Raw genomic sequence first — 27,602 nt, 5'->3', positions numbered from 1 at the left:
AAATCCAGTTAACTACATATTATAACCAGAATAACTGAGTAAAATAAATAAATAAAGTGTGTGTGAATTATTTTCCCACACTGTTAATTTTCATTAGACTTGTTTGTAGATAAGTGAGTGACTCATATCCGGTCAGTCAATCATCGTTCAGAGATTGGGAACATTAGGTAGACATTTGTCAAATAAATTATCATCATGGTTTCTTCAAAGGTAACATTTTTCCCAGGGTTGTGTATTAGTCATGCTGTTTGATGTGACTAATGTTTACACTATTGTTAGGTAGCAAAGGTTTGCAATTGACCTCATGTGATGATGAGAACTAAGTTATTCGAATCACTTCCTTTCATAGACGTATTGCGGTTTCTTCAAAGGTAAATTTTCCCAGGATTATGTATTACTCAAGCTTTCTGTTGTGACTATTGTTTCGAAGTGATACAGGAATTGATTACACTACTTTTGGGTAGCAAAGGTTTGCAATTTGACCTTGTGTGATCGATGAGAACTAAGTTATTCAATGTCACATGTTGTAGTTATTGGTTTTCCATTGGTTCTGATTTTTTTTATAAATAGACTATTGAGGTCACTGGTTCCATTTGTCTTTCTAGTATTTGTAATAGTTGTATGCATTCAGAAGTTTGTAGTTCCAAAATGAGTTTTTCTGGAGAAAAGGTAAGTTAATTTTATGTCCTATTATAGCAGTCATTTGAAAATTTAACATTAGTTGAATTTTTAGTGACTACATTAGCGAATTTTGTCTATAAAGTTATAAGGTGGTTTTTGCAATGGAAAATTAAAAATCATGTGCATGATTTTCAATCTGTTTTGTGTTAAGTGAAATCCCATTTTTTTTTGATTGGGAAAAGATATTGAGTGTGGTTATTTAGTAATATTGTGTTAGTGAAACCATCATGTAGTGTCAAGAATTGCAAAACACATTATGATGAGTAACATTTCATGAAAATACTTCGAACTGTTTCGGTTTAGTGAAATGTCCATAAAGCATTTTTTTATTTTTTTTTATTTTTTTGGTTAGGATTTTTGGGAAAAATTTTGAGGGGGTGATGTTTACTAATAGTGTGTTAGTGAAAGCCTCATGTAGTATCAAAATTGCAAAAATCACCTTAGAATGACATTGAGTTTTTTTTATTTCTAAACGATATTTCTGAAATCTAGAAAGTAATTTTTTTTTAATAGCGATCATCCGTTATTCGTTTTGTTGATGGTGATGGGAATATTTTTAATCATCACCCCATTTTTGTAGGTTGATTTGACAGGAGAAAATGAACAAAGCATAGGACGTGGTGTTAATCCTCATGTAACAATCGATGGTGTGGCTGGAGGAAGTCGCGACCCCCACCCAAAATTTATATAATTTACATTCAGTTTCTGGATGTGAAACTAAAGTATCTACTTCTACTATTGACCCCTCACTCTACAGGGATTTTTATAATGTTTTAGTGGGCTGGTCACGGTTCTCTATCAAATATCAAACTCATCAAATGGAGTACCAAATTAGATTTCGTGACCTTGAACTCCCCCCCACCAGAGTTTAACGAAATGTTTCGAGATATGCTTAATGAGATCATTCAGCATTTATCGAGTTTAGGAACTTTTTTCTCATGTTCGGTTGGGCGTTAGTGCATCCAGTTTAGAAAGCAACATTAACTTACCATTCATGTTGCTTTCTGAACTAACTATCCAAAGGATAGTTGATGCTTTTTATGCTGTCGCCCAATCGAAACGTGAGTTTCTTTTGGCAAATGATCTTGTTATTGATGTCGTACTGATTAACATCTGTAACAATGGTGGTGGAAGAAACAATGTTAAAAGAAGAACGCTGCTTAGCTTGGATGAATTTATGAAAATGAAAAAGTTATTGTGGAAATTAACAACAAAGACAATCTTTGCATGGCCCGAGCACTTGCTCTGGGTGTTTCTCCACACATTGATGATGCCCAAACATACAGACAAGTGTGGTTAGATCATATAAAGTTACAAACAAAGAGGGCTTTAACTCTCCACAAAATTGCAGGGGTTCTGCTCATTTCTTGCGGTATTCCAGAAGCAGATCTCTTTCAAAAGCATTTGACTTCGGAATACCAAATCGTAATTTTTTCGGCAGATGCTGATTTTTATGTGGTGTTTCATGGTCCAAACAAGTAAACAGATCTGTCCTTTATATCACTCATATCAAATTTCTAAAATAATCAATGTTCCTGACATTAATTTCGCAGTAGTGATTTTTTTTAAAAAATAATTAAACAGAATTGCATTAAGGTATAAAGTTGTGGATTTAAATATCAAGTTCTAATCAGAATAACTGAGTAAAAAATTCACTGTGGAAAAACACAACAACAAAAGCACACGTCTTTGTTCATTTCAGTTTACAAATGCATATTTTATTTTGCTGAAATACTATTTAAGTATATTCACTGAGAAAAATTCGAAACATGTAATTACCTAAAAATATTTCACAATATTTAGTTTATACTCTTAACATTTTCCAAAGAGTTCAATGAATAAAATTTTTGTTACTCACTGTTTCTTGGTTACATTACATCAAAATAGCTGGTCATGCAAAAAGAGTTTTTAAAGCAGATACCATGGTAACCACACTTCCATACGTTTGATATTGTGTCAGTCTGGAAATGACACCATGCCTCCCTAAACATTCTGTGTATTCTTTTGTCAGCAAATATACACAAACAGTTTTTGTAAAATGTTTGTAAATGTCCCAAAATAAAGAATCTTTATCGAATTGGATAAAATTTTGAAAGTCTAATTTTACCATTGATGAATTTAAATGATTAGTGATAATTTTCCCCATGATACGAATAGATGGTAATTCAGTTTCCAAAAATAGCAAATGATTATCAATGTCATACATTTTTGGGGAAAATCTCTCAGCTTCTTCACAACTAATAGAAAAATCTTTATTTCCATCAGCTCCTGTATCATCAAGTATTGGTTCCCCCATCTTGGCATTTCAGAATATAACACTCACCGAGGTCCTTTTCATAGTCAAGTCTTCTTTGCAAGTAGCTGAGGATATCAGACCACTTCCTGCATAACTTTTCTCAAGTGGTCCTGGATAAATACATCACAATGTACATGTCTTCTAAAATAATAATCGTTTCCATCCTTTTAGAGCTATGTGAAGAGTTTTGTCTCATGCTATTTTCCTGAAGAAAGAAAATTTTAATGACTTTTGTGGTTCACCCATTATTTTACTTTACTTTCCTGGATACAAATCACCACAACACAATATGATAGCTGCACGGGATGAACGAATTGCCATAACTGCAAAGACACTTGACTCGTTTGGTTTTCCTTATAGTACTGTTTACCTGACTGTTCCTTCCAAAATGAAACTTTTGCACAGATGATTCATGGACATGTTTCTACATGCTGTTGGATATGATGTTGATGTGGGATTATCTTACATTGAGACATCATAAGGCAAATCTTATCTCTGTGGCTCGAACGGTATTCTATATTATTTGTCCTTATTATGTTAAGTATTTTATCGTCAAAAACTGTTTTTAATGTTAGACCATGTGACTATTTCTCTCACTCATATGTCCAAAATTGTTGGGATGGGAAAAAAAAAACATTAGGTTGTTGAAGTGAAAAGGTCATCAAGAGGGTAACAGAGGTCTTCCCTGCAATGCTCCCCCACCCATCCCTAACCTTTATCATCCACCTATTCTACCCCCTTTCCTCCAGAAGATGTCTGCTCAGCCTAGTGGAGATGAGCGAGCTCATCTTTTGCAGATATCTTTTAGTGATGTCACCCCCATCTGATACTGATAACTTTGGAGAGAAAAAAATAGCATTAGGTGGTGGAAGTGTAGTCAAGAGGGTAACAGGGGTCTTCCCTGCAATACTTCCCATCACCCCCAATTTTCTTCCCCTCTCCTACAGAAGATGTCTGCTGAGGCTAGTGGAGATGAGCAAGTTCCTCATTTGCAGATATCTTTTAGTGATGTCACTTCCAACTGATACCGATAACTTTGGAGGAAAAAAAATAAAAAAGCGTGTTTTTTTATGTTTTTCTTATTGTACTCACAATGCAATAAGAGAACCAAATACACCACGTGATGTTCTTGACAGACGAGGGCCCCAGCGAAATTCCAAACATTCCAAATTCTATAACAACAAACATTCACGTCACGATTCCTTATCTTATCTTGATCTTGATCTGGTCAGAAGTGTCCCACTAATCACGACACGATTTCTTATACACTAATATACCCCCTTTCCATTCAAAACAACAATGATGTAACTTTTTACAACTATCAAATGATGTCACTTTTTACAACTAACAAATGACGTCACTTATCTTCATCTGATAACAACAAACATTCACGTCACGATTCCTTATCTTATCTTGATCTTGATCTGGTCAGAAGTGTCCCACCAATCACAACACGATTCCTTATACACTAATATACCCCCCCTTTCCATTCAAAACAACAACACCACCACTTATTTACAACTAACAAATGACGTCACTTATCTTCATCTGATAACAACAAACATTCACATCACGATCCTTATCTTATCTTGATCTTGATCTGGTTCAAAGTGTCCCGCCAATCACAACACGAATCCTACCATCACCCATAATTCCATACGCAAACCAAAACACAAGAACTGACGTCACTGACACATATGCCCCAAGGGAAATTCCAAACCCATGACGTCACGTACAATGACGTCATCAAATGAACAACCAATCACGTCACGATTCCTTATCTTATCTTGATCTTGATCTGATCAGAAGTGACACTCCTACTACTATTGTTGAAGTAGAGCGCATCACCCTTACTTAATCTAATGTTCCATCTATCTATTCGTTTTCTTCAAACAAAGCTTTGCTTTATAAAACGAAAAAATATTATTCTGGAAAATGAAGTATCTATCTCCAAAGAAATGCTCATAAAGTATGGCATTATCCAAACTCTCGGCATGGAATCGTCATTTTAATTGTCATTATGAAGTTAAAAATTTATGTCATCGAGAACTTTGGAATTTCATGAACATAAATCAGAACTTCGAGATCAGCCTATATTATCCTCCGTATACTTCAGTGCTAGTAGGTAGTATTTTGCGTGCATTTTCCGAATTCAAACTCGACTTCACATTAAATATCCGTAAAACTTTTCTGTTTTGTAAAAATCCAATAATGAGAGAAATTTATCATAAAAGCAATGTTTGTTGCTTCTTGATGTTTGAGACTTGTGAGATGCACTACCATGAACAGAACGGATTTATACAGTCCCTAGATATCGCAAAAACACAAGCGGGGAGTTCTAAACCTACATTTTGTAAGAACATCAGGGATTATATAACTATCCTCTTCAAGATCCTGATCCTATGACACTTTCTGAGTTAATTAAACCTCTTAATTCTTATATTATTCTTCGTCTTCAGTCTTAGGCTACAATCAAAACATGTGTCTGCAGGTTGAAAAAAACATTGGTTCTATTTTTACAACACTTTAACTTTGGAAGATTCAAAACAACTTAAACAAGTCAGTAAAATTGTATCCGACAATATAATATTTTTGAAAGAAAACCGCATCAATCCCTTACAATGACCTGTACTGAATAATACTGATACATCTGATGCTTGCTATAAAATTTTATATTTGATCCTTCTTCATCATATGATTAGTTTGTTTAGTTCACTTCATTTTGAGAAAATATAGTGCATCTTCTGAAAAACATCACATATGACAAAAAAAAAAATTCCGAGAAAGCAGCAACTGGATGCAGTTTAAAAGCTGCTAATTTTTTAAGCTTTAATTATTTGTCTGAAGGTACGAATATATGAACTACACTTATGAAAAATATAATTTCAGATGCATTGTCTTTAAGGATAACAGTGATTATTTTATAGTTTAAACATAACATATCAACGAAGTATTTTTTCTTTTTCTTTTTTATACACAACAAATGCCTTGTTTTAAAATAAAAATTATTGAACAAGACACGTCCTACATTACTTCTCTGTTTCGATAAAATCACCATCTATATGAGGATTATGATCTTTTAATGCGAAACCTATCCACGAAAAGCTGCAAATTTCTTGTATATTTAGTACTCTGATTGTGAAGTTAGATAATTCAGAAACACTGTTCTAGAAACCAAATGTGGTCTTTTTTTCAAGAAACTTCAAGTATCCAATAAGCAGGGTAGTTGCCTTGTACTAAACAGTTAAAGTCTACCACCTAAAGACCTTCACAAATATCCAGGTCACGGTTAGATTCGAAACCATAACTTGTTGGTAGAACTGTGGAGATGTCCATAAACTCAACCAACCAAGTGGTTAACTTTTAACAAGAGTGAAGTTTTATCTTTTAATGATTAGCTTCAATAGATGCTGTGGAAATTCAGTCAAGACGAGAGGAAATAAACAAGGAATTTAGAATTATAAAATGAAATAAAATTTTTTTAACTCCCCAACCGGCCATGACGTTTATAGACGTCCAGCTAAATCTGGATATAATTCTGTAACACCCATTGAATGACATGGATAAGAAGTGCAATTTGGTCTCACTATTTCATCCACCTCGCCGGTAGGGAGGCATTTCCATACTTTTCTATGGATAATTTTGATTTATTATTTACTTTGCATTTATCTTGTCTTACATCGACATATTGTTTTATATACTTTTATATACTATCATACATTGTATATACTTTCACCTTCAGTTAATGTTGTATTAGGTTTGAAAAACAATTAATTAATTTCTATTTGCGACACACACACACACACAGAGAGAGAGAGAGAGAGAGAGAGAGAGAGAGAGAGAGAGAGAGAGAGAGAGAGAGAGAGAGAGAGAGAGAGAGAGAGAGAGTGAAAAATTAGAATCAGAATATGGGAACACACAGTAAGCTAAAGGTGAAATTTGCTAAATTAACTGCTGCAAATACTATCCAGTGTATACAGGGCAGACGTTACCGTTTAGGCAAACTAGGCAACTGCCTAGGGTGCAAGCCATGAAGGGGCGCAAAACTTTCAAAATTTTGCAAAATTGAAGGCAAGAAAAATTAAAATTTGATTTTTATATATTATACGTATTGTATATTACTTTGTATATTATTAATAAAGAATGCCAAAATAATTTTTATTTTTTATATTTAAAATTTCATTAAAAAAATATCCAACTTGTGAAATAAGGGGAGCACGTGTAAACTTTGCCTAGGGTGCAAAATAACCTGGAGCCAACAGTGAGTGTATATAATACGATGATTAAATAAATTATTATTATTTTTTTTTTTTTAATTTCAGGTGGACTGCTGGAGTTTAGGAGTTCTTATCTATACCTTAGTCTACGGTGCAATGCCATTTGATGGGAGCAACTTTAAGCGATTAGTTAGACAAATATCAGAAGGAGATTATTATGAGCCCAAGAAAAAATCTGGTAGGTATATTTTCTCTGGAATTCTAGAGAGTAATTTCAAATGGATCCAATTTTCTCCATTGTGTGTTCCGCTTATTGGTCCATCATGACCAAGCAACTTGGCTACTTTGAAACCTAATTAATACTCTGATAAGGTTTTGCATTATGACTGCCAACTGCGTGTCTTCTTCTGGCTGTTTTTCTGCTTTGCTGGATGAAAAAACAAAGTTTTTGGGTCTGATTAACTCGCCTTCAACTGAAAAGTCCTGATAAAGGTTCTTTCCATCCTAGAAGGGAATTTGAACCCATGTCTTTCCATTCAGAAAACATTGTCGAAGCCAACTGAGTTACGAAGGTTGTAGTCAAATTTATAAGAAATAATAATCCTAAGCTTGTACAGGGTGGCCACAAAATAACTTTCCCTTTTTGGAGGCATCCGTAGCTAAAACCAATAAACGGAATGAGACCAAATTTAATATTGAGACTTTTGAAGGCCCATGGAGAGGATTTCCGCGAAAAAAAAAGATTTAGAACCAAAAGTCGCCGATGGGGAAATTTTGGCGCTGGCGGAGCCGAAAGCAGTCAAATATTTGCAGTAAACGCAAGTAAAAAGGATTATGCAAATTTTGCTGTGCGTACATGACAGCAACGCTACCAATTCCACTTAAAAAATGGATTACGAACGTTCAGGCAGTTATTCGGACTGTCGGGTTATCAGTCAGTTCTTTCTGACGGCATGGCCGCCTCGATCCCCGGACATCACTACATGTGACTTTTGTCTGTGGGGGTATTTGAAATCCGTTGTGTATGTTGGTGGCATTCCCATCTTGCATGTCTTGAAAGAGAACATTAAACGGGCTGTTATGAACATCCAATCCTACTCCTTACGCTCAGCTGCAGAGCATTTCACACACCGGATGCAATTTGTTCTACACAAGAAAGGTCAGCACATTGAAAATCGTGTATGTGGGCCAAGGGACCCTGATTCTGATGAATAAAACATTATTTCCTGTGAGTTCAATCACTACATTAATTTCTGTGTCTCTCGCAAGTTGTTCTTTTAGTTTAATTATTATTATTCTTATTATCAATGTAACGCGCCACATATTGAGCTGGAATGAGTGACGCGGCTGTCGCTTACACCGTCGAAATGTTATTATTCCATTTTATCTGCCTTTAATGTGATTATTCCCTTCTTTTCGGCTTCGCCAGTGCCAAAATTTCCCCTATCGGCGACTTTTGGTACGAAGTCTTTTTTTCGCGGAAATCATCTTCCATGCCTTCAAAAGTCTCAATATAAAATTTGGTCTCATTCCGTTTATTGGTTTTAGCTACTAAAATAACTTTCCCTCCAAAGAGGGAAAGTTATTTTATGGCCACCCTGTAGATTACCCAATGGTTATTCAAGATGGAACAGTGTTTAGTATATTTATATTTTAATCTCAGGTAACCAGCAAAAGACAAAATGGAAAAATGATAAAACAAGTTAAGGCAAAATAATTAAAATCTAATTCAGTGAATTTAAGTTTGCTCTTTTATTAAACAATAAAAAAGCAAACTTAAATTCGCTAAATTAGATTTTAATTATTTTTTATATGGAGTTATTTTTTATAAAGGAAAGCGAAACGAAAAGTGAATGCAGTAGATCTTATGCTCTCTTTAATATAAGAATCAAAGTTAATTCACATAAGACATATTTTGGATGGCAGTAATCGAGATTAAATTTTTCATTCATACATTCAAGTTTTCGAGGATTTTTTTTTTATTATTATAACAACTGGTGATAACCGAAAGTGAAAGGTAAGATTCATAGTAAAATTACTTAGGATTAATTGCTGTGTTTCTATATATATCAGTACATAAGCAAACAATGCAAAAATATAAAAAAAATTCTCTGAATTACATAACATCATTAGCTCTAACTAGTCAAAGGAAGCTAGATATTGAACAGAACTGGCCATTTTTGTTGACAAAGCCAGAAATGTTCTTATTCCTACTCAGATTTACTGTCTTCCATCATGGTTTGTTCCAAAATAACGACAACTCTTGAGTGAGATAAGGTTGCTATACTCAGTATACCAGAAAAAAAATATAGTGTGACGAATCTCATTTTCCATATATGGACTCAAAAACTCTTTTCATTGGGAAAGTGTCCGATTTCATAGTCAGGGTGTTTTTATAGATATCCTGGCTATAAAAAAGTAAGGGATCTCATCTGTAAAATAAGGAATCATTAAATATTTCTTTCACATTAAGCCTTGCATACACTATTTTCCAATAAGTATTGAGATAGTACTAAATCGTGTGGACTTCATTTACGCCATCTTCACACTTTCTCATAATTTTAGTCCATACTTTCCACCTTTGTAATAATGAATTGGGTATTTTGGACAATTCTTCCTTTAACAGGACCATCAGACCATGCATGGAGATCCGCCAACCGACATTCCATTTCCTCGTAAAGAGTGGTCTATTGAATTGAGATGGTATTATAAGTCTAGTGAAGTTTTTCCGCACCGTTTATCTCTAAGATCATATTGCAATGGCACTTCTGGTATGGTATTGCAGTATTTCGATTGAAACAGGCATGGGTACATTCCGTAAAAACTGTTACAATATAGAAAGCATTAAATTATCCAGAAGTATTGCATAATCCATCACTGGTTACCCTTTCAGACATTACACAAAGCTCCAAGCCTGTACTGGGAGAAACAGCTCCACATCATTAAAAGGCTAGCACCAAACTTTACTGTTTGGATGATGCATTCAGCACAAAGCGTTTCCTAGCATACTCACATATAATCTGACTGGAAAAGGATGTAGCGCGATTCTTTGCTCCATATCATGGACCTCCAGCGTTCTACAGACAAGTCACGATGTTTTTTATACCATTGTAAGCTGCACTGTTGTTTATCATAGGTTGATGTTTGACTCTGTATTAAAGAGTGTGCAGTTCTTTATATAGTATTTGACGATTACTAACCTGAACTTCTAGTTGATCGCATGATTTAGTCCCTAGTGTCAACTTTCTGGGTTCTTCCTGTGAGTTTCTTAACTGGATTGAACCCCTCACATTTCACCCGCCGGCTGATAACGTTTCCTATATTTAATTTTAAGTGATACATTATTTTATCGAGAAGAGAAGAGTAAGAAAAAAAGCATTAGATCGCATAGGCAAATCTCCTCAATAGCATCACTGTCTGCTGAGCACATTTACCACTGTAAAAGGTCATGTGGATCAGATAGCGGCCTAATAAGATGTTCTCCTTCCGTCCTCCTACAACAAATTTCGTTGGTCTCACCAGGACCCTTGCAACCTTTCGATGCGACTTTCTGATCCTTCTTCCACATTAGCATTGCGAAGTTTTGCTGTGGGACCATCTTTTCTATTAACATTATTTTGTTCAAATGGAAAAAAATGAGCCCTCTAGCAAATTAATGAAAATTTAAAGTGCACTTAAGATTGTTATGAACAGTAAAATATGCCTACGTGTTCTACCGATTATTACTATGCTTATCATGTTCACTAATCTCACCGAAGAGTTAGAAACCACACAAAGACATTAATAACTAAAAAAAAAAAAAAAAGACGAAACGATAAGAATCCCCAAAAAATGTCGAACATACGACCGTAAAGAAAGGGTACAAATTAACGAGAAGCGTTCATTTTCGCCATCGCTGTCGCCATAATGTCGGGAAAAGTTATTTGTGTGTTCAGAATCATTTCCCGCAGTGCAACCGTCTCCTGAATGAACGCTGATCTGTCTGCTGAACGAAGCACATTGCTGACAGTCGTTTTCTTTTTCTATTTTAACACTTCTCACGCAGGTGTACGTAAACTGCATACGTCTATCAATATCTGTCGCATTGTGATTATAACTTTTCTTCTTTTAGAGAAAGCTATTTCCGGTCGGTATACGGCAGCACATAACATGCACACAATTGTTCTTATATTTCACTGATCGATGATTTACGAAAACCAAACAGCGAATTCTGCAATGTGTACCACATTACAGCAGATCTCGTTACATCATTTATGATCCGTGCCATAATTCATTTGATAACAGCGCCACTTTTTTCATTTCATAACGACTGTTGATTTTCTCCGGCAGAAGGCGGTGGTAGTTCTTGCACTACCACGCTAACACACTGGATACAATTTTTGCATTTTAGGGTGGAAAAAAAAAATGTTTCTTTGCTCCCCACTGATTGAATAGTTTATTTTTGGCTTCAAACAATAATAGCGAACTTTGCGCGTTGATTCCAAGAAGTCATTTTCGTGTTTTGTCATCAGTCCATGAACGTTTGTCTCCAGTGTTATTAGTCACCAGAGGCGTAGCTAGGGAGAGGCGGAGGGGAAGCACTTTCCCCTCCGGAACTTATTCCCAAAGATTGTAATACTGCTGCGAATTTTCCTCACAATTGCTGTAAGTGTTGCTAGTTGTAAGAAGAGTTTTTCTAAATAAAATAGATTAAGAATTACCTACATTATTACGAAATAGACTTCGACAATGTCATCGACGATTTTGCTAACAGAAAAGCTACAAAAATAACATTTTAGAATGTTGAAATTAAAGTTTTACTTCAAAAATAAACATAGTGTTTTAATTTATTTCCCTATACGTCATTTTAACTTTTTGGAGTATTTTTGGTGTGTATTGAGAGGGGCGGCAAACTTAGGGTCCGCCCCCGGGCGGAAAAAGCTCTAACTGCACTACTGTTAGTCACGCAACTGGAAATCGTTTATCTTTCTTTGGTTCTATTCAGTTCGTTTTAGGAAGCAATGTCATACACAGCCAGCGATTCCGTAGAGAAGTCGTAAGGGCGTCACTACGCTTTCCCTACGGCTTGAAAGATCTGGATTGGAATTCTATCTAGGACACGAAGACTCTTTAAAGTACTTTTGCAACCGAATGTGAATTATCTTGTCTCATATGGGAGCAGTAAGGATTTCTTTCCAGAAACTCGATTTTTTTTTTTCATCTCGTAAAACAGGCAAACTAGCCATAAAACACACACAATTAATAGACACATAATAGTGATCTCATAGCTTAGTCTTAGTTGTTTCGGTTGTGATTAACCGAAACATCGCACAGTAGTTTTGGAGTTTTTGTTGTTGTTTCAAATATTGTTAAGCATGTGTTCTTGGGCTGATTTTTCTGTTTTGCTGTAGAGAAAAAAACGAGTTTCTGCGAGATAAATTAAATGATAGAAGCGAATTTTGGGCTGAAGCAGAAAATAAAAAAGTCGAGCTATAAAATAGCTTCAATAAAACGTTAAGTAAGCAGAAGTCAAAAGTTTCTATCGAAAAAAAGTCACTTCTCTTCCAACTTTAATGTATGCTAAGCTATAATTTTTTGATTAACGCTTTCACAAGTTATGGCCTACTTGACTAAGTGAATTTTGCGACTTGTTATTTGTTTCTAGAAGAGAATAGGGTTCAAATCCCCTCCATGGTAATGGGACGTGTAAGCAAAACTACTCCCGTGTTAGATCGAAGACCCATGAATTTTTTTCCATGACGATTCCAGTCCTTCTGTTGGCAATCAGTAGTCATAATCAGTAATTTTAGTTTCTCCTCAACGATAATTTTAAACAATGAAATGTCTTCTTCATCTTTACATTTTTCTAACAACACCTGTTCTATTAACACGAAAATATCGAAGTAGAAATCATTTCAGTTTCATGGCAAAAGTTCTTACCACTCCAACAACCATCTTATGGTTTACAATCTATTGGATCTGGTCAATTCCTTCTTTTTCTTCTTGGTGTTTTAAGTTTCAGCGTGTTGTGTCTAAACACTTGAATACAGGCAGTCTGTCCATCACTTTTTGGTCTACCAGCAGGTCTTTTGTGGCTGGTTTAAGTATACTTTTTGGGTCTATTCTATGAACATGTTGATTCCATTCCAGTCTTATCATTTTTTATCCATTCGTTTATGGATTGTAATTTTCATCCTTCTTTAATCTTTTCCTTCTTTTTTATTCTGTCACATTGTGATTTTAATTATTTTTCTTAAGGTTTTCATATCATATGTTGTATTTATCTGTTGTACAGTATTTTGGATGCTTCTATTCTTGTTTACGCATATGTTAGTATTGGTCGAACACTGATCACTGATTTACATATTCTTACTTTTATTAGATCTTTATTTTCCCATATAAATGAATTTAAACATCCTGATATTTTATTAGCCTTCGGGGATTGTTCTTTTATTTCATTTTATTTTTCCAGTATTTTCCCATTTTAGTTCTAATTTACATCTAACCGGTTCTTTTGCAATAACCACTGTTTTTGATTTCTCTGTTAATATTTGCATGTTGAAACAGCTGCATATCTGTTGAAATTTTTTTAAAAAAAATTGCTTTGGGAGGTCATCTTCATTTTCTGCATTCAATTCCTAATCTTCAGTTTACAAAGACGATACGTTTGATAGGCACTGAGGAAATGTCCTTCAAAACCTGAAGCCGTTAGGTAACATGAAGTACTGTTCAAGTGCTATCAATCATGAATTTAATATAGGAGGTAAAAAAAATTCACATAAAACAAATACATAAAACAAGCGTATACTCCAAGAATTATTTAGTACTTACTTATTACATACTGAATTTATTTAGTAAACTAAATATATTTAGTACACACTAAAAAGTGTATAATGTAGATTATTAACTGCTTCTAAAACGCCACTTAGAAACTAACCTTTTAATTCTAATTTTAATCCCTCATAGGGATCTAAATTAAAATTATTATAGAAGTGAAATTATTTTAATTTGGAATAGCCTGCCGAAACAGTTGGTTTTATTTGAAAAAAAAAAAGTATCAATTTCATAAACGAAAAGTCTGCATAGCTCAGTCAGTATAAACAAAGCCCTTCGGTAGGAAAGACCTGGGTGCGATTCCTGTTTGCGACATGAAGAACCTTTATCTGGTCTCTTTCGACTAAGAGTTAGCCAGTCTCATACGGGGGTAGGGATTTTTTTTTTTTTTTTTTTTTTTTACCCAGAAGCTGGGTTTTTCGTCCCTAGAACAGGCAAACCGGCCCCGTAAACACACACACACACACACACACACACACACACACACACACACACACACACACACACACACACACACACACACACACACACACACACACACATCTACAGCCATAAATACACCTCCTCCCCCCAAACTCCAGGCTGCGACAGGCCGGTTGGGATTGCTTCAAGTCGCAGTATAAATGAAAGGTCAATCAGTGGTGGTACAGAGGTACAGAATTAATTAATCGGTTATTATTTTTTTGTGGAGTGGGAGGAGATGGTTAAAAATTAAGGAATGAGGAAGAATGTAAGGAATGTTGTAGTTAGAAATTCTCAATGAAAGAAGATCGTGCTTGTTTCGTACGTAGCATCTTCAGACCAAGGCAGGTCAGTAAAGAGAGGGGAATTACTCTGAAATAACGTCTCTGATACAATAATAGTTTCATTTTAAAACCGTAACTGCGAGCTGAGTTGGATTGTTGTTTACAATTAACGCGGAAGAAAAACTTAAGGCGACATCCTGTTACATAACTTAGTTGCATCCTGTTGCATTGCCTGTTTTGAGGAATGAAAAAAAAACCTTTCATCATGATGAAAGGTTTTCATCATGTATAAAGAAAAAGTTCCTCGTGTCACTGAAAGAATTAGAATCCAATAAAGATGGGAATGCAAAATTGAAGAGAGCACTCTCGTATCAGTCCGTGATTTTAGATTAGTATACATACATTATAACATGTGTGGTGTCAGGGAACGTGAATCATGTATTTTCCCGCGTCTATTCTTTGCGAGTGTGTGTGTGTGTGTTAATTTCACCTCTCAAAAAAAAAAAAAAAAAAAAGATAGAAAGAAAGAAAAGAAAAAGAAAAAAAAAGCTAACCCGGGCTAAACAAAAGGCTTGACATTTAGACTTTTTCTGAATGCGCGATTGTAAACACAATAGTTCCTTTTAATGACCGTAACTACAAACTAATTAATGTATTACTACCACATTTAAATGAGAATTAAATCAGAAATCTGATTCAAATACTTTTTTTTTTTTTTTTTTGCACACTCGTCGTCATGAAGGTTGCCGGTCAATAAGCAATGTTCTTCTTAGTTGGTTTCTTCCCTGCTTATATTCTTTTGTCCACATGCAGTCCATCTAGGAGATTCAGACTTTTCAGTGGTTTATCCATTTGCTTTCCTAACCAATGTCACTCTAGTGATTTTGTCAATATTGAATTTTCTGTGTTTTGATAATTTTTGAGAATCCCTTTTTTCGTCTGTTCCAGTTTGGAAAGCAAATGCACTCTGCCGCCACATTTCACTTTTGTACTTTTGACACTCTTTCTTCAGTCAGTGTCTTGCATCTATACAATATAAAAGACTGAAATGTATTAAGACAGGATATTGTCTCTCTTATTATCTTAATCTCATGTATTCAGACCCATAATTATCATACTTAGCCAAAGAACATAAAAATAGTTTGCACAATAAAATATAAGATATCGATACAAAATTTCGTTCGGGCTTTCAAAACTAAATGTAAATTTTGTATCCTCATTTTCTAAAATATTTAATTCAATGATCAAGAAGTATTTTCGAATCTCTCTCTCTCTCTCTCTCTCTCTCTCTCTCTCTCTCTCTCTCTCTCTTTCTCTGTTCTCTTGTTACCGTTAAAGTAAATGCTTTCAAGAACAACTTCGGAGAGGAGAGGAGATCCGAACGGTTAAAAAATTTTGAAGTCCTTCCTTCCTTCTCCAGGACGCATTCAGATCGTTAACGAAAATAAAATGTGAAACTCCTTGCTGCTCTAATTCGTTTCCTGTGGGCTACTGTTTGCCGAAGCTCTCAAATCAGAGCTTCGGCACACGCGGATGTGAAGGTGCCTTTGGTTGTAAAAATGAAGGTTCGAAATCCCCCAAGGACCTCAAAAACACTTACAAAAAATGTTATGCTGAAAACCTATTAATTGATTTCATATAGAAGTTTCCTTCCTGAAACGCAGGTTTATTCTCTTTAAGAATAGACATTCTGTTCAAGAAGTACACTATCTAATCTAATCTACTATCTAGATTAATCTAGATAGTAGATTAGATATTAGATAGTAGATTAGATAGTATATTAGATAGTATATTAGATAGTAGATTAATCTAATCTACTATCTAGAGAAAGTAGATTAGATTAAATACCCAAAATTAACTTTTAATGTATATTACGACCGGCGTGTGTGTGTGTGTGTGTGTGTGTGTGTGTGTGTGTGTGTGTGTGTGTGTGTGTGTGTGTGTGTGTGTGTGTGTGTGTGTGTGTGTGTGTGTGTGTGTGTGTGTGTGTGAGAGAGAGAGAGAGAGAGAATAACTAAAGATGGTCGTGAAATTACTGAATTCGAATTGTTCTCATTAGATAGAATGGTAAAAACATCTTGCAAATCGTTGCATAGCCACGTGCAAGTGTTTCACTGGGTTACAAATGCTTAATATTTTAGTAATGCTATCATCCCCTATGTGAGATGCACTTCAGAAAAAAATATAATTTTTACACAGCTTTCATGCCCCACAGAAAGCTTGCTAACCTTATACGCTCTATTAAAGATCAGCTCCCTCCTCTCTTGTGCCCGGATTATATAAAGTGTTCTGTTACTTTCAAGTTGGACTACCATGGACAGACAGGAAGAGCAGCTAACATCCATATGGAAGAACACGAAAATACATCTGCAGTTATGACTTTGAGGACCATGCGCTTTAGATACGGCTCATAGAATCAATTGATAAAAAAAGGCCACTGTGCTTCATCACAGTAAATTTAGAGGAGAAAGACTATTTTTGGAATCTGCAGCTGCTCTCAGAAATCAGCCTAATTTAAATATAAATATGACTACATTAAACTTTCCAAAATAGGGAAACACTGACTTCGAGATCCCACTTTACATCCTAGTCCGCCAACAGATGTTCACAGAGGACGTCCCATCATTTCGTCCATGTGTTTCACGTAGTTTTGTGTTACCTTTGAGCGTGTGTTATAACTCTCATATTGTACTCCCTGACGATATCTCAGTGGCTGAGACGAAATATTGGAAAAATGAACTAATATTTTAATCCTTTCTCAGTGCGGATTATAGCCCTTATAAAAATTCCTCACGTCATGACTAGAATCAAACTGAAATGCTTTTTCCAAGCAAAGGACACTTGTTGCGACATTCTCATACTAAGCTATGAGACTCTGCATAAAACTGCAGGTGTAATAAAGCGTTTACATTTTAAATAATACTAGTCTTTCATCAACATTATCTAAGAGTATGTTTTATTAATTCGGAATTGATTTCATAAATATAAATATATATTGGAATTTTAGAATTTCATGTTTTTTTTTTTCATATGTGTAAAACTGAAATACAAAGCAATAGCCGCTAAAATAGTTAAAATCCCTAGTAGTTAACTCTATGCTATGGTTAGTTAAAATGGAATAAATTCGATAATGTACTAAGCTTATGATCATCTACATTAAGCTATATTATTGGAAATATAATTTTTCTCACTTTACACGTCTTAAATGTCTCAAAGATTCCTTAAACTGCTTTGTTAACTAAATATATTTATTTATTTGACAAATTTGTAGTTTGATTTATTTATCATATAATTTAATTTAATTAACTAATTCGCAGGAGTATAAACACATCTACATGATAACAGAGTAATATACTGGGCAGTTATTTTATTATTATATGTAGTTATTCAAAACAATAACTTGCTAAAGTTGATGCATTAATTTTTTTTCAGAGGCATCTGGGCTCATTAACCATCTCCTAACAGTGAATTCTGCAAAACGTGCTACCATAGTTGACGTCTGCACTGATAAATGGGTCAATCGAGGATATGAGCATTCCCTTCTTCAGGTCGCTGAGGATATGGCTAACCTCAGTCCTGTACGTATCGATCTACTTGTGGCATTATCCCCGTCTTCGTCCACCGCATCACAAAGTGAACCGAAAAATTATACCCAAACTTCAAAAGCTTTACGTGCGTCTCCTTCCAAATCTGCAATTCCTTCCTCTCATTTATCTAAAGATAATTTATCGCACGGCATTGCTTTGCAACAATTCGACTTGAAGACACCGCTACTAAGAGAGAGTCAAGAAGAACGCAAGATGAATCAGAAAATTGATAACTTATCATCTCTCTCTCATGATAGGAGTAGCATTGTTGCCTCAGGTTGTAGGCAGGACCAAATACTAGAATCATCTGTAAAGCAGGCCATTGAGTTAAAAGGGGAGAAAACAGAAAAAGAGGCTCTGCCTGAAGTAATATGCGAAGTAACAAAGCTGATGGATGATCTCATTGGAGAGATAGACATAAATCTCAAGGAAAGTAAAGTAATCAGTGTAAATATCGCATCAAAAACACACCTCGGTTCTAGTCAACAAGTTGGTAATTTGGAAAGTGTACAGAAAACCTGTTTCCATCATGAAATCGCTTCGAACCCATTTAACCCATCGTCAGTTCAAAACCAGGAAAAGAAAAATGTGGATAAAACCATTCAGAAAACTGATGCGATATTATCATCAATAAACAACCCACAGTTAGTTAATACACATATAAAAGAGGATATTTATGAGGAGGATAAAAATACACCAAAACCTGGTAGGTCTAGTAGGGTAAACAGCTTAACCGAGTCCCCACTTGTTCCAGCTTCTCAGCCATGTTTTGTGGTTCCTATATTTGACGTAGTTAGCAGTACTCCACGATTCCGAGGGAAAAGAATTGCCGAAAGTCGAGAAAAATGTGTTTCACCGACTAGCCATGAGACAGTTCCAGCTGTTTCAAATAATGTACCGAAACAACTTTCTTCTGAATGCCCTAAATCAACCGTTGATAAGGTGGTTAGAGGGAATGCACCAGAAAAACTTCATTTAGCGGAAGTCTCATCCACAGTAAACTCTGTTGTGTCACCTATTGTTAGTTCATCTGTAACTACAAGTCCACAACCTCCATCGGTAAGGAGTCCACAAATGCCATCTGTAATAAGTTCACAACCGCCTTCTGTAAAAGGTTCACAACCGTCTTCGGTAAAAAGTCTACAACCGCCTTCGGTAAAAAGTGCACAACCGCCTTCGGTACAAAGTCCACAATCACCTTCGGTAAAAAGTCCACAATTACCTTCGGTAAAAAGTCCACAATTACCTTCGGTAAAAAGTCCACAACCACCTTCGGTAAAAAGTTCACCGCCATCAATACCTACAAGTCCACAACCGCCATCAGTACCCACAAGTCCACAACCACCATCAGTACCCACAAGTCCACAACCGCCATCAGTACCCACAAGTCCACAACCGCCATCAATTCCCACAACTCCACAGCCGTCATCAATTCCCACAACTCCACAGCCGTCATCAATACCAACCAGCCCTCAACCGTCATTACTACCCACAAGTCCACAACCATCAGCATCCACAAGAAAAGACGAGTGGAATTTTCCAAACAGTAAGAAAGATAGCACGATTAACACTGCACCTGCCGCAAAAGTCTTTCCAAAGATGGAGAAGAAAACTAAACCATTAGAACCTGAAATGAGGGGTAGACAAAATTATCCAAATTTGGGGACCAAAGATGTATTGCAAAATAGAGTAATTTCTGAAGTTATAGTAACGGATAAATGTAACTTATGCAGTCCGGAAGTATGCCATCCAGAAAAATCAGTTCAACCTCTTATATGTCATGATATTCAGAACTCTACAGACAACATTGCAATAACCGATGTTTCTGCACCAATAAAGATACCACACACTGACGAAACACCTTCAGTTGCATCCACTGCTAAACCCTTAAATGAAAATAGTACATCGTTATCTACTAAAACCTCGTCAGGGGATGTCAGGAATCAACGCGGATCGCATACTAAGACAACAGATCATTCAAACGTTCATATTTCAGCTATAGGTGATTCAATGAACCTTGATAAGTCCAAGAATAAGTTGCACGAATCAAAAGTTATAAATTCCAAGGTAGAAACAACGGTTGTAAACAATGATCAAACTACGAAAATAGAAAGTGAACAAGAAAACAAACTGGTGAACGATCAGAAAGGTAAACTGAAGGAGATGGAAAATTATTCCGAAACGGAAACGTTAAACACTGATGTCAAAGAAGAACTAATGCAACCAGAAAGCAATGTTGAGAAAAGTGAAGCTCAAGAAACAGAAGATCCGAACAAACACGTGAAACACAAAAGACGCTCCCTTAGCAGGACCAGGCAAGCATCTATCGAGGAAATGTTTTCAGAACCAAAGAAGCCACCAAATCCACCAAAACGTCGTCCAGGAAAAATTCAAATCCCCAAATTTTTAGAATCGAATCCCACCTCAGAATCGCCTAAAACAACTCCCGATAAAAAAGTTTCCATTCCTATAATTCCGATTAGAAGTGTATCAGACACGAAAAAAGCACTTCAAATAAAAATAGAAAAAGAGAAAGCAGTAATACCACCTCGTAGACAATCAGATGCTAGGCCAGTATTTAAAAAACTACAGCATTCCTCACTGAAAACTCAACAATCACTTGACGAAAGTTTGGTGTCAAAAGTGCCATATCAAAAAGATAGTAACACGGACGAAAATGATGTCACACTTGATATGGATACAAAAGAAATAACTGGAACCAAACGACCAAACACTTGTGAATCCCAAACAAATACGATCAACTCTGAAGAACCAGTTTCAAGTTCATCTGAGCATAAAGATCTCGAGGAAGCGTCTTCACCACTTCCTGAGGTTGTACCGACTAACGTCCAAGAGAATGAAGAACCAACCACAGATGATTGTGAAGAGAATAAAATAGAAGAAAGCCAATCTCTAACTGTCACCTCTCAAGGTATTACAGAGAATAGAAATTATGATTCTCCAGAAAGTCCTTCTCCTGCAATATTAAATTCTAGCAATGATGTGGAAGAAAAAGGAGAAGAAAATTTCAAGGATGTTCCATCTACAATGTATAGTGATGCGACAGAAAATTCTGAAGGTACTCTAAACCTTCTGGGAGAAAATTATCAAAAGGAGGAGGATAAGGAAATAGATGTGGATTTGCATGATATTAGCTCCGGCTCTCCTGTTAACGATGAATCTGCCAAACGTAATTCGCTAGATTCCGAAAGTGGGTACTGGACTCCACCTGAACTAGCTCCTGATGGAGCTCCCTCGAATGACCAAAAAGATTTAGAAATACCCAAAGAAACGCTTAAGAGAGATGAGAGTCAAGATTGTACTATAAACAAAGAAGCTAGTGAGAAAACGAATGACTCTATATCTTCAATTACAAAAAAAGATAAACCTTTTCCAAAACTTCCAGACGAAGGATTTGTAAATGGAAGCCTATCCTCAAGTTTAGAATCAGATATGAATAGCTGGAAGCAAGACAATGGGACAGACATGAAAAGACTTTCTCCAGAAGGAGAATCGGAAGAAAAGTCAATATCAACCCATAATTCTTCAACTGCTAAAGAATTATCCGAATATTCTGGACCAACACCGATATCACGTTCTTGCAGAAAAATTACATTTACCAGAGACGGAACAGCCATCTACCACACTGAAACTCTAATGGGCATGAAAGGAAGAACAAAATCAGAAAGAAAGCACAAAATTCTGTTACAAGATGTTATGAAAAACGAAGCAATAAATAATGAGAAAAATGCGCTTCATGATTTATCAACACTAAAACAGTCAGACAGCCAGAGTTCATCTGGATCTAACGATATTCCTGATGAAATATTTGATAACTGGCCAGGAGAGCCAGAGTCCTGTGTGAAGTCCGATGAAAAAAAAACTACCGCTCACCACTGTCATCAGAAACACAGAGGACGAGAACCAACTAAGCGAGCGAATAAAACTACGCGAGGTCAAAGAGCAGAGGATTGGTATCGTGCTGACATGTGGCACAGTCACTCTACAGACAAGGATTCTTCAGATAATGACGACGATCTTGACCTTCTTTTTGACAATTCTCCCCTTGCTTTTTGTGGTTCTGAAGGATTGTGGCAATTTTTGAAATCCACTGATGAAGACTTGGATATTCACTTAAGGGCTCTTAAGAACGCAACTTTAAGGTCATCTTTTATGAGATCGCTAAGTCAGGATGCTGATCGCTGCAGCAGTATGAGGACCTTAAATCGCTCACTCAGTAGGGAAGACAAACGTGGTGTTAGAGATCCGACAATGTATAAAAATTCTCCAGTAAGGCAGCTCTCAGATGAATACAGCCAAATCTCCCCAGAGTACCTGGAAGAATGGCCTTCCTATGAAGACCTTCCATTGAATAAAGGTTTGAATCACCAAAGTGGAAGACATAGAAGTCTTGCTGATCTTTATCAGTGGGATTCAGGTATCTATGGCGAGGAAGGATCCGACATATCTTTGTATGGTACTCTAAGGTCAAATAATTACCACAGAAGTAGAATCTCAGATAGCTATTCTCCATCTACTCTAATCTCAAGAAGAAATTCTTACCGAGAGGATAAATATGCTAGAAATGAAGACTTATCTACCAGTTATTTCCAACAATTAGGAGCAGGTGGAGTGATGAGTTCAAAATCAAGTCCAAGAAAACATCATAATCAGTATGCTACAAAAGAAGGTTACCGCAGATCATCCGCATATGGCATTATGAAACCATGCGATCTTCCTGGGTATGACCGAGCTGTTAGCCAAACAACCCTAAACCCAGAAGAAGACGTCAATCAAACAGTAATGTATGACAGTAGTTCTCAAGATAGCGTTGAGTACCAAGATTCTTGGGATTCGGGTGATCTACATAAATACAGACCGATGCATAAAACAACATCAGAAATGAACGTGAATTATAACCCTGAACCACCAGCAAAATCATACAGAAGCAAGCAAAGCATATCGTATTTACCTCATTATTTACGCTTGCAAGAACCTTCGAGATATTCAAAATCAGTAGGAAGTAGTTTGAATGTATCTGAAGTGGCAAATCTGGGAAGAGATGCTTGGAGGATGAATAAAGTGGCTTCTACAGGAAACCTTGAATCTACTGGACCAAAGAGAAGAGTGTCATTTGCTTCATCAAGTCCTCGACCGGTTTATTATTCACATTGCCCTTTAGACACAAGGGAACAGCCAGAAAGGTATTTATCAAAAACTGAAAACTTACCGGATGACAGTCTCTTAGAAGCTTTACAATCACAGGGATATAGAAATGTTCTGAATCAACGATTTTCGCCTCCAGATGAAGAGGCATTAAAGAAGCAACCTCTCAATCCTGTACATCATTCAACATCCGTAGAACCAAACTTAGAAAAGAATGTTAAAACAGAAATCGAGGAAGATGCAAAGAGTCCTGAAACAAATGAAGATGGAACTATAACCAATAATGAGACACCATCAGAGACCATTGAAAATAAAGTGAATTTTCATGACAATGATAGAACTGAGAAATTGGACGATACCACTGCGGCCATAGATAGACTAGCAGAAAGAATTAAAACACTCAAAGATAAATGTCAGCGAAAGTCTTTGGATGAAGAACGACTAAGAAGAGGAATATATGCTTTCCAAAGCTCCCGGGCTCAATCATTTGGAGAAAGCGATAAAAGTGAGTACAAGAAAGAGTCAAAAACTAAAGAAAGGGATGAGGACTCAGAAGAATCAGTTAGTGATAGAATTTGGAGGAAAAGTTTCTTTTCTCGTTTTAACGATACTCGTCTGTCTAGAAGAAAGAAGCCGACCTTTGATCTCACAGAACCCAGAACAATGAGCAATCGAATTGTCGATATTGATAAAGAAGAAAAATGGATGCTTCATCGCAAATCTTTGTCTAAAGGCGTTTCAATGCTACCTCGCCAGATTGCTTCATTTCGTGATCCTCTTCGGCCACTCCCTGGGGAGTCATGTAATCAAGAATTGTATAATCCTCTTCATAAACGATACTCAGTTGATCAATGGAGAACTATTGATTCAACAGCAACTCTTCCCAGAACTCATAGAAGAAAATCTCAAGAACTTGGAGAGATTAATACGACTGATATGCATCCTCGCCGAGGACATTTGGTAGACCCTTCATTGTGCTCCAGCAATGGGATAGTAAATGAAGGATATTTAAAAATATCTCGATACCATCCCCAAGTCGACATGTCGTATCAAGATTTGGACCATCTGGATATGATAGAAAGGAAGCACTTATATAAGCCTCGGGTATCAAACTTTCCAAGCAATCCTCGATTATATTCTTCTGTCACATGTCTGGATGAAATCGATGAGACAGCCGCTGAAGAATCATTGCATAGAACGGTAAATTCTACGAATAAATATGGAGAAGGAGATAAAAATGTCACATCCTCTTTAGCAGAAGAAGTTGAGAGTACCGAAGAAGTGCTTCGTAGGGCAACCGATGCTTGTAAGGCATTTAAAGAAAGTGAGTGAAACCGGAAAAATTGGTTTGCTTTAGCTAAAACTTATTTATAGTTCTGATGGTTGCGATGACCACAAACAGAACTTTGAGAGATTCGAGAAGATTGACAATGCGCTGTTGTTACTGTCCTAACTTAATGCCAGCAGTCCTGAAGGAATTAAACAGCAGCATAGCAGCTTCTAGCTGCTCATTCTGATGATAATATTGTCAGAAACCGAAGGAGTGAATTCTCAGCAAAACCCATGCTGTCACGAGGATAGTATTATCGTAATAAGCATTGTAGTGATACTGATTATCATTTGCTGAAGTGAACAGATTTTAGAAAAGTAAGCCGTCCGATTTGAATTTTTTTTTTTTTTTTTTTTTTTTGCTACCAATACTGTATTTGTATTACTGTGATGTTGATTGTAATTTAGAGTGTTTTACTTTCGGTGTTTACGGTAAACATTCGGCCTATGACTTTGTAATTACACTCCGCAGGACTAGGTTTAAAGAGCAAGAAGTCTTCATACTTCAGACATACCTGAATGTTTTCCAACTATACCAATTGGTAGCTATGGGATGTCAAGCAAAGCTTCACTCAGCGCAATGGAGCATATGTCACGTACATCTACATCTATATATAGACAGCAAAAGGAGACAGTGTAACAAGAGAGCGCTTCGAAGCACAAGGAATCGAAGGGAACAGAAGCAGTAGCAGCAGCAGGCAGAGTCGCGTATACAGAGACGGTTGGCAGGTTTCAACCGCAGGGAAGAGAAAGTCTCCCATCCGTCCGGATACCAAATTAATGGACGATGATTTGTGTTTGAAATTGCCACGCTTGGTGTCCAAATTACAACTTCGGTTACTTACTTTATAACGGACAGTGTCCGTACTTTGGTTTATGGTTTTCTCTTTTCTTTTGAAGATTTATATGGTGATAGGAACTTTTTAAAAAAGGATGTACATTCCATCAAGGGCTGTACCGTCACTGCCATGCTATCGCTACATAGAGATGGTAGACGAAAATGAAAATATAACCACGACCAGCTTCATCTAACCCAAAAGGCTTCTTAAAGGTGTATGAAATTCAGGGTTCAACCTACTAAAGAGAATTAATTGCAATTGATATTGTACCATATTACTAACGCTTCGCATTTGCAATCTTCACACGTTATCCAGATCTAAAGTGTGATGATCACTAACGATATATAACGATTCTTTATTTGTTATACAATGACTGCATCTTTCAAACGTCTTTGTGTAATAACACAACAGGTGACCGATGATTAACAAGTCCGCAAATGCATGCTAATCCTGCTTTATGGTTTATTTGTCATTGTCAGGAAAAGTGTGAACTAAGACTCGATGAACAACGGAAATATATTTCTGTATTCTATGTTTGAAATCATTAAAGAAATTGATAACTGGTTGCCTTCTGTGTTCATATGAGTATACAGCAAACTTCTGGTTATTATTATTATTATTATTATTATTATTATTATTTTATTATTTCGTATTTCTCCTTTAATGACGGAGAGATTTCACTAGCAGATGATAAAACAAATAAGTCTTAAATACTATTTCATTGAAAACTGTATCAATAAAAATGCTTCAATGAAAACAATAACATAACAGTTATTCTATATGATGATAAGAACAATTCTTAAACAAATTTCGAAATAAATAAATACTGTAAATACTTCCTGAACAGTATACAAAATCCATTTAGTAAACATGCAGATGTGTCAGACATGTTGAATCGATTTCAAAGTAACACTCTTTTCTATTTTTATTTTATTTTGAGAAATTACCAATAACTATGCATCGTTATTCCGCAAAGAAAGATCTTAAAGCAAATAAATTCATTACTAATATAATGCACATCAGTCACGATATCGTTTTCATTTATTTATTATATTTTAATCTTCTCCACTCCTCCTCTCATTGTCATTTAGCCTATGCCGTTGACTGCAGTCTTAAGTTATATTTTCCTTCTGGTTACTGAACTTTTCCCCAAGTTTTTAATGAATATAACGTGATAAATATCAGACTGCATGTTTAGCATCAGAAGGATAGAAGGATAGAAGCTGTGCAAGCCAAAGGTAATCCGAAACGGTTTTTTCGGTATGTGGCAAGTTAAAGGAAGAATGGTTACGGTAATATAATTCTCATGAATGTTGAGGGTAAGGAGGTGTCTGAAGTAGACAAAAGTATACTCGAATTACCGAGTGATCGCTTTGCGAATATATACTGAATTGTAAGTGGAGGTTTCTGTGGTTTAGAAGTTCATAAGGCATATTCCGGTAATTGGACCCCATTTTTTTAATAAGCTAAAAGCACAATAAAGAAATAAAACCCGACAAGTTTCGCAAGTCGTTTGACTTACATCTTCAGGGGTAAAAGGTAATTGAAAGTTAAAACAACAAAAAAAAAAGAGAAATTAATAGTTTATACTATACAGTTGTAGCCGTCTGACTATTCATAAAATTAAAAAATCAGAATGCAGATTCAAAGCAGTGCTGAGTTTAAACAATGCTGGATGATGCCACGTTCTGTTGACCACCTTCATAATGTCCGAGGTCTGACTGAGGTATATATGTATATATATGATGAAAAAGTTTTAATGACTGTTACCGAGTTGTGATGACTGTTATATATATCAAAGCTGACTAAACTTGGTGTAGTTGCCTTGGTTTTTATTGCATTGTGTTGGAATTCTAAGCATGTTTGCAGCTTCTTTAAATTTCCCTATGTAACAGTTTTTTTGTTTTTTTTTATATAAGACATGTTTG

The 27,602-nt window shown here is 35.9% G+C and overlaps 1 protein-coding gene across 1 annotated transcript in view; it reads left to right on the top strand.

Annotated features, from left to right (window-relative positions):
• The window catches only part of LOC150101812 (uncharacterized), a 125,520-nt gene extending 99,281 nt beyond the window's left edge, over nucleotides 1–26,239 (top strand). Inside the window, exons 6-7 of the mRNA XM_090400175.1 lie at nucleotides 7,300–7,432; nucleotides 18,186–26,239. Coding sequence (XP_090256301.1) covers nucleotides 7,300–7,432; nucleotides 18,186–24,838 — 6,786 coding nt within the window. The 3' untranslated portion in view covers nucleotides 24,839–26,239. The remainder of the gene's footprint in view (nucleotides 1–7,299; nucleotides 7,433–18,185) is intronic.
• The last annotated feature ends 1,363 nt before the right edge of the window (nucleotides 26,240–27,602 follow it).

The sequence above is a fragment of the Typopeltis vanoorti genome, chromosome 11, assembly GCF_054136105.1.
Source record: "Typopeltis vanoorti isolate ZY-2024b chromosome 11, IOZ_Tvanoo_1.0, whole genome shotgun sequence".
Classification (NCBI taxonomy): domain Eukaryota; kingdom Metazoa; phylum Arthropoda; class Arachnida; order Uropygi; family Thelyphonidae; genus Typopeltis; species Typopeltis vanoorti.
Note: the sequence above shows the minus strand (reverse complement) of the source record. Positions and strands in the feature narration are given on the sequence as shown.